Below are 8895 nucleotides of genomic sequence, written 5' to 3' on the forward strand. Positions count from 1 at the left end.
TGGTCAAATTTTTACATTACTTTTAGACTCAGGTATGAACTTAGACATATAAAAACCCTTATTCTAAAAAGGTAGTGATGGATCAAATGATCCAATTCTAAATTTTTAATTTTTCCATATACAAAATTACCTGTTTTTGCCCCCCCCCTGCCCTGTGTTCCTCTGGACCCTTCCCGTATGCCCAATATTCTTCTGCTTGCTCAGGACTAATCTTTCCTCTCTGGAACTTGTACCCCTTCTTTCTTGCTTTTTTCTCAACATTGATCTATTAGTTAGGGTTTTCTTTTCTTATTTGTTCAAAGCCATCTTTTCTTTTTCAGCTGCCTCCTTCTTTTAGTTTATGAAAATATTTAATATGCTCTATTTAGCACAAAGACAGAAATAACTCTCTAGATGCTATGCCACCCATTCCCTCATCCTCAGATTTTGCCCTCTTTTTCTCCATTTAAGCTTTTTAAAAGCATTGCTTACAGTGCTATGTTCTCACTTTCAATTTACTTTTCAACCCACTGTAATCGGATTGCCTTTCTATTTATTGTCGTGTAACTGAAGAACACAAATAACCTTCATATTCTCAGATCAGATAATAATATTCTGTTTTTCTCAGTGGACTGCTATTGAACCTATTGAGTAATGTTATACTCCAAAACTCCCAGTTCCAAGTTAGGAATGTTTTCTCTTCTTTTCCTCTTTAAAACAAGTCTCAGAATATTAACTTCCTTCCTTCAAAATCTGGCAGCTGCCACTATTCATTCTATTCTTTGATATTCTCTTTCTGAGTTCAGAGGGGACCCGGGTTTTTGAACATCTGTTTTTGTTATTCCCAAAGACAGTCATTTGGTTTTATTTTTATTTAGTTTTTACTATTACCTATGTGGTCTTACTTTAAGGGTTTTTACTGGCAACATTTCAGAAATGTGTGCTGCACCAAGCACATTGTCCAGCCAGTTATGGTTTCCAAATAGATAATTCTTACTCATCTTCATCACAAATGCTAATCCTTAAGCAGTTTCTGAATTCTTATTTCTCCTCCAAATGTCTAGTATTCTCTTATTTTTACCTCAGAGCCTTTATCCTAATTTGTAGCATAATCATGTCTTAACATGATTATTGATTGTGATAACAATGACTATGTTTATTTATTTTTTTTAATAAATTGCATCCTGGGACCTTTGCACAAGACTTGATTATATATATTAGTTGCTCATTAAATGTGGTGTGGTTTCATAAAGTGGAACACATCAAATTTACAACCTATGCCTTCAACTTACTTTTCATAGGTATTATCCACAAGTATAGCCCGTACCTTTCTTTTAACTTTAAGGATCATATAACCAACCTGTTCTCTAGGCATTTACACTTGAATGTCATCACAATCATCACAATATTTACATATCTTTTATTAAATAAAAGAATCAATAAACAAATAAAAATAAGCCTTCTAATTTGATTTTTTACCCTTCCCATGCCTGTTTTCATCTGTACCTCAGTTCATCAAAAAACCACATACCAACAACTTCAAAGTATATCTTCACATCTAACCCATCAATAAGCAGTGTCTATTCTCCAACCTACATATCATAGACTATGCCCTTGTCATCTCTCATTTTTTTGAGTCTCTTTATTCCTTATTTTCTGTAATCATGTCTCACTCAAATCTATACTCTAAATTAGTTTGAGTTATCTTTCTAAAACAGAAATCTGATTGTTTAATTTTTCATCTCTTTAATGAATTATTGAAGGCAATACTTCAAGCAGCTCAATTAATATGGTCTAAACATATAATTTTCTCACCTATTTATTTACATGATGACTAATGAGAAAAACAATTTTTGTTCTTTATTATGCATTTACTACTATGTGCCTTGGAATATCTCTGTTTTTGGAAATGAGGAAATACAGGATTGATTGAATAAATCAATCACATATCTAAGAAATAATAAATTCCAAATTTAACATAGCTCTAAAGGCCATGCTCCTATTCTTCCTTCAGCCATTACACCCCCCCCCCCCCGAGAGCCATGCTTCTGCACATCTCCAGGACATTAGATGTGCTGCTCCCTTTTGCTAAACTGCTTTTTCTTTCCTTCCTTAACTGGTGAACTCCTACTTATTCCACAAGATCCATCTCATTTTCCTTAAATCTAGAAACATTCCAATAAATCTATGTGCTGTAATGTTTCTACAGGACTGAGTACAAATTCTTTCATGTCATCTCATTAAATTATACATTTATGGTAAATAAATCTGTTTCTAAGTGCAGGTTATGTGCTTTAAAAGGATAATAGTTTTTATTGATCATTTTCTCTGCCATTCCTTAGCATACCATTTGGCACATAATTTATTTGAATTAAATTTTTAAAATTACTAACTTTAATCTTTTGAGATGGTTTTCATTCATAAACCTTAGTCAGTGGTTCTATACTGCCAAAGTAAAGCGTATTTCTGGAAATACACTAGATATTAAATTATTAAACATAGTATCCAAGCGAACATGAAGTGTGCCACTATTTTGTGATTTACTCTATGCAAGTCATAGAAAACATCATTTTTCAAGTGTTTTTATTGATTTCTTTGCATTTTAAACATCCTGCCTTGTTCCAAAAGTATATCAGGCAGTTTACCAAAAGAATGTATGTACTTAAATCATAAAATAACACATAAAAAGAAATAGTAAATCAGAATGAAGGAAAATAGAATGCAAATTTATCTAGCATTTGGGCCAGAGCATTAACTGTAGTTCACAGCTAAAGAAGCTAAATTCGAAATTCCAAGCTTCTTGGCTGCCACAGTAAATCATATTGGTATTGGGGGGTAGAGGAGTTATTTTTCTTTCATCAAAACATAGAAGCATAAGTTTCTCAGGAAAACAGAAAAGTTTTTCTACTCTGAATTCTCTTTTCAAAATGATATCATATGAGTGTATATTAGGGATAGCTTGGTACTGTTGCAAGTAGTAATGTCAACATTTTCCCATTAAACTCAGTAATGAATTTCATATTGATGTTTCTTGTAGTCCCCTACAATAAAAGCTGAAGGCATTACATTAACATACAACTCAGTGAAGGCAATTCTTCAAGGAGCTAAGCTAATATGGTCCAAGTGTATAGCTTTCTCATGGCCCAATTTAATCCAAGGAAAGACTTTAGAGTACTTAGAGAAGTGGATGGACTGTATAACCTTCAAACAATCTTCTGTAAGTATCACTTTTCTCAGTCAGGGTGATTAGCATGTAGTTAATACCATTATCTGATCAGGGAACATGTTGTTGTTTTACAAGTAATGGGCTATGTAGTAGCCACAATGACTGTAAAAAAGCAACATGATAGCCTGACCAGGTGGTGGCGCAGTAGATGGAGCATCGGATTGGGATGCGGAGGACCAGGGTTCGAGACCCCAAGGTTGCCAGCTTGAGTGCGGGTTCATCTGGTTTGAGCAAACCTCACCAGCTTGGACCCAAGGTCGCTGGCTTGAGCAAGGTGGTACTCAGTCTGCTGAAGGCCCACGGTCAAGGCACATATGAGAAAGCAATCAATGAACAACTAAGGTGTCGCAATGAAAAACTAATGATTGATACTTCTCATCTCTCTTCGTTCTTGTCTGTCTGTCCCTATTTATCCCTCTCTCTGTCTTTGTAAAAAAAAAAAAAAAGCAACATGATATGTAATAAGAGCATATATTTACCACTTTGGAGAGCAGGTGTTTTCCTCAAAGTCTGTTGTATTTAGTGTTATATTTACTAAAGCTCCATTTCCTTGTTCTAAGGGACAAATCTGAGATTTTTTCTAAGTCTAAAATCATGTTATTGTTATCTTTATTAAATGCCAGGTCACTTCACTAATGGGTGCCCATATTTTAACAAGAGCAATTGCTCAAGTTATTAATACATTATTTTAACTACTACTTTAAGGAAACCAAGATTGATTTGCTGCCATTTAGATTTTTGTAATCAGAAAATTTCCAGACTTTAAATTTAAAATATATATTCAGAATTCTAATAAAGCAATAAGCTCAGAGCAGTCTGAATTCTATAAACATCATTTTAAAAATACAATTTAATGTGGTTTATTTCTTCTTTATTCCACTTAAGTAGCTGTATCAACAAATTCTATAGCAGCATAATTTACATTTCCCCCAGGTAGTATATAAAGTTATATCATTGCTGATTTTGTTGATAAGCCATATTTTTTTCCTTTCCCACTTACATCAGCTGCAATCACCAGTAAAATAACTTCCACAAACATTGTGTTATAGTTGAGCTTACTTTATGACTTCCTAAGTCTCCTACATCAGTGGAGGGTGAAATTGACAACTTTCAGGAAAATTACATAAAAGAATTATAGAATAAACTTTTGAAATATGTTTTTATTAATCTAATAAAATATATTCTATTTATATATATTATATGTATATTATCAGAGTTATTAGTCTAGTACTTGCCATTCATTTACCATTAAGCAAACATGTTTAGAACCTTCTAAGAGCTCTTCATTGCATAGTCTATGCTTTCAAGGAGCTTAAAATCAAATGATAAGAAAAAAGTGTGAAAAATAGATATATGTCCCATCATATGGTGCTATGGAAGCATGTTCACGAGGGACTTACTAATGGAAGAAGTGATGTCTCCACAGATGTGATTTTGAGCTATGTTAGTGTAAAATGTATCTGACTGAGGGGCCAGTGTGGGTTGATTACCAGTTCCTGGCTTCATTGTGTTTCTAGTCACAGATTAATGTATACAGGAAGGTATACAGATTTAGACTGGTGATAAAAGTAACCTCAGTTCATTTCTGGATATGTTTTAAAAACTATAGGATATGTAGGTATAGTCTAGTGAGGCATAGTGGGTAAAAATTCTGCTGTTTTGATTTGTTAGTGCCTTTGCCTAGAGTTTGTTACATAGTTTTGGTATTGCCTGTGCATTTATTTATAATTGAAAGGTATTCAAGTGGGGGAGGGGAAGGGTGATGATATAGTTAGTATAGCATTTCTATCTGTAGCTCCCTTTGCAATAAACAACAAGTTAGCACTTTATGTTTCTTTCTCTAACATCTAAACCACACACCATATTTCCTTACCCGACTTAAATATCCCTTTTTCACAAAAGCTTCCTTGAACTACTTTGTACAGTGTTTATGTCTTCTTCCAAAAATATAAAATACATTTTCTATACATCTTATATGCCAGTAATCATTGTCTGGCTTGAAACCAAATTATTACTTTCACTACTCTCCTAAAAAACTATGGTTTTTACTGTGATTCAAGTACATATATTGTTCACATGATTCTAACAACAGTTCAATATGGCTTTGGTATAATTATCTCCCTCTTTATCAAACTGGAAGTTGAAGTAGGGAAATGTTTAAAAAGATTCTCAAGGCCCAAATTCTCTATTAGTGCAATTTGATATCATTTTAAATGATACCTAGGTATAGTTGAAATGATATAAACACTCTATGTTACATACTTTATCTGTTAAAGAGTCCTTTTAGAACACTGACCCAGTAACATAAACTTCAATTGTAATATTTCAGGACAGAGTGCTTCCAAGTTTCAAACAGCTTCCTCACAGTGAAAGTCACATACCATGGTGTTTAAAGCAGGGGTTAGAAGTCACACACATCTAAGTATCTGTGCTTTTTTTATCCACTTAATAAATTGCAGACCTGGTCATGTCACAAGACCTCTTTAGCTTCCCTTTCACTTCTTACCCAGTAGTGAGGTGTGTCACAGATGCCACGCTCAGCTTCCCATTCAACCTGACACAACCTAGTGTTCAAAAGGTGTTAGCTATCATCTCATCAGTTAAACATTTGTGTAATAAGTGTCACTTTTAAAGAAAGGTGACTTTTTCAGTTTTTTGTAAAGATACAAATGGTAATCTCTCACCCCATCTGCTTTTATACTCCAGCTGGGTCTGGAAGAATGTCTCATCAGCAAGAGAAAAGGAGAGGGAAAAGCCCAATCCAATGAAAGACAAGATCCAATATCGTTTTCAGACCCTCCTGGCCTTTCAGAGGCCCTTTTGTATTTTATATTACTTGAACACTTTGAGGATTTTTAATTCAAAATAACTGATACTTGAAAGTCTGTTCTAAGCCAGTAGGTCCTTTTACTTTGTTGATTTACACTAGTCACTATTTTTCATAATTCATTGCTGATTCTATTTTGTTTGCGTTTTGATAACTAACAATGTATTTATATTATCATAAAAATACAGATAAATACTGTTTATATTTTTCAGTTTCATTAATTCAGCTACAAATTATGTGCCTACCTCCTGGAAGGCATCCTTCTAAATGCTACATGTGTAATGTGAACAAGACAGAAATAGCCCTACCCTTCATTGAACTTAGATTCTAATGAGAAAGGAAGATGTGAACAAAATAATCACACAACTAAAGAAGGAACTGACAAATTTTGAAAAATACAGTGGTGGGAATTAAATAAGCTGTTGGGAAAGAACATATATCAGGACAAGGACTATATTAGATAAAAGTGGTTAAGGAAGTCCTTACTGAGGAAATGACGTTTAAACTAAGATCATGTGAAAATCAAGATGGAGGGGAGGCACTCAAGGCTGTCGGAGTAGCATGGCCAAAGGTGCCAAATGGGAAAATATTTTGAAAACAAACTGAAGCTATTTCAGTAGGACTGCTATATAATAAACAAAAGAAAGAAATCATGGTAAGAAGTGTTGGTTTTATTCTAAGTTCCATGACATAGTACTTAAGAGATTTAAGCAGAGTGAGTGACATGATTCAACTTATGTCATAAAAAAAGTGTATACACATTTATATACACACACACACACACACATACATACACACAGATACACACACACAGTGTGTTTCATGATTGGACAAGGTCAAGCCAAGCTGAGAGAGCACACAGGACTATATTCGTCTAGACAGAAGATAATAGTGACCCCGACTAGAGTTGCTGAGAACTGAACTGGGACTTATAAGGAGAAACAGGTTGTAGATGAGCTAGCAAAAATAAAAAAAGTTTGCATTTCATTTCTCTTTTTATATTATTAGTGTTTATTTTACCACCATCTATATATATATATATATGATTATAATTTTTCACCATCTGAATATACAGCCTTGTAGTTTGATTGTGACATGAAGGGGTAAAATCTGGTTATCAATTTAAAGAAATTAAATTTCTTTATTTAGAATTTGAGATAATTTATTATAGATTATTCTTGTTAAAATATTTTTACATTTCATTTATTTATTCACTCATTGTTCAACAAATATTTGTTATTTGTATAGTCAAAATTATTGTATCGTTTATTAAAGTTCTATTTTTATTGTTTTCCATGTAAAAACACCAAAAAATAACATGGTCTCCAGGAAAATGGTACCATTGGTCTTACTCAGAATTCCCTCACCCTCATAGTTTTAGGAGTTAATAAACTCCCTTTACTTATTTCTCTAAATACTTTCTTTTTAATGGATAATGATGTTTATCAAGATACTTTTCTTTAGAATTTGAACTGGAGTTTGGAAAACATTAAGAAGTAGACTCACGCCACATTCTGTTAATTCTTGTATTTTTTAATAGAAAAAAGAGAAAGCCTCTGTCATGATACAGAACAATGCTTATGCAGTGGCTGTTGCCAATTATGCTCCGAATCTTTCAAAAGACCCAGTTCTCTCTACCATCTCTAAGAGCGCAACCACGCCAGAACCCAACAAGAAGCCAGAAAACAAGCCAGCCGAAGCCAAGAAAACCTTCAACAGTGTTAGCAAAATTGACAGAATGTCTAGAATAGTTTTTCCAGTTTTGTTTGGAACATTTAATTTAGTTTACTGGGCTACCTATTTAAACAGGGAACCTGTACTAGGGGTCAGTCCTTGAATTAAAATGGAAGTTCAGTTTGGAATGTATAGCACCATTCAGCTTGGTTGGTTTTGCTATGTACAGTCTGACTAATAACTGCTAATTTGTGAACCAACATGTACAGTATGTATATAGTGATATAGCTTAACAGTACACCTCTAATGGAGACATGCATTTGCTAACTTGTGGAAGTGTAGTCAGAAAGCACTCAATGCCCAAATCAAAATTTACCCTAGAAACTGGTTTAAGTTGGATTTCAAATGACCTGATTTATTTCTTCTTCTAATGTAATTAAAATAGGGATTTTACACCACACTTTATGAACTCTTTTGATTTAGGTCTTATATAGGAGTGTTTTCTACTGTTGCCTAACTATAATGTAAGACAACATTACCATTTCAAGGTAAATTATAAATAACAGAACCTCATATTTGCAACATCAGTCCCTTCCTGAGTGCTCAAATCCCTCCTAGCATAATTGGAAGCTTAGCACACATCAGAAAAAAAAAGAACCTAGAGATTTGGCATCAGCTTTTAATTACTCTAAATAGTATCTATAGCCATGTACATATTACAGCATGACGAGCTCAAATAAATATGAGTAACCCCTGACAGGACATTAATTATGCCTAGAATTTAGTAACTATTGGAATGTCATGGTCATTCCATTTTTAACATCAGTGTTTATTTGAAAGTAATAATTGAAATCCTAAAGATTATTTTAATAATTGGAAACTACCTTAAATTAAAAAATTAAATTAAGTGTGTCTTACTCTTTCTGGGTATGTGTTGTATTGAAATTGATCAGCTAAATTTTCTTGGTGCTGGAGACTGGAAAAAGCATCCAATTAGTAGCAACATTCATATTGGATTAGAAAATTGTGCCAAAAACTCCCACCAATGAGGATTCCTAGGTGTCACAAAATATAGATATATAGATGAACACTTATAGGATTCTCTTCTTTCCTGTTTACTGCAAATTCTGCCTTAAGGCTTCTTTTCATCAGGACTCAGAAGCCACTAATTACAATGGAAAGGGCAGTT

General features: G+C 33.5%; 1 protein-coding gene across 2 annotated transcripts in view; it reads left to right on the forward strand.

The window, feature by feature from the left end:
- GABRA2 (gamma-aminobutyric acid type A receptor subunit alpha2) overlaps nucleotides 1–8282 on the forward strand; it is a 118370-nt gene extending 110088 nt beyond the window's left edge. The window contains exons 10-11 of one of the 2 annotated variants that reach the window (XM_066280638.1): nucleotides 3017–3196; nucleotides 7573–8282. In XM_066280638.1, the coding sequence (XP_066136735.1) occupies nucleotides 3017–3196; nucleotides 7573–7869 (477 nt within the window). In that variant the 3' untranslated portion in view covers nucleotides 7870–8282. The remainder of the gene's footprint in view (nucleotides 1–3016; nucleotides 3197–7572) is intronic. The other variant, XM_066280639.1, reaches the window with a different exon arrangement.
- The last annotated feature ends 613 nt before the right edge of the window (nucleotides 8283–8895 follow it).

This window comes from Saccopteryx bilineata, chromosome 5, assembly GCF_036850765.1.
Source record: "Saccopteryx bilineata isolate mSacBil1 chromosome 5, mSacBil1_pri_phased_curated, whole genome shotgun sequence".
NCBI classification, from domain to species: Eukaryota; Metazoa; Chordata; class Mammalia; order Chiroptera; family Emballonuridae; genus Saccopteryx; species Saccopteryx bilineata.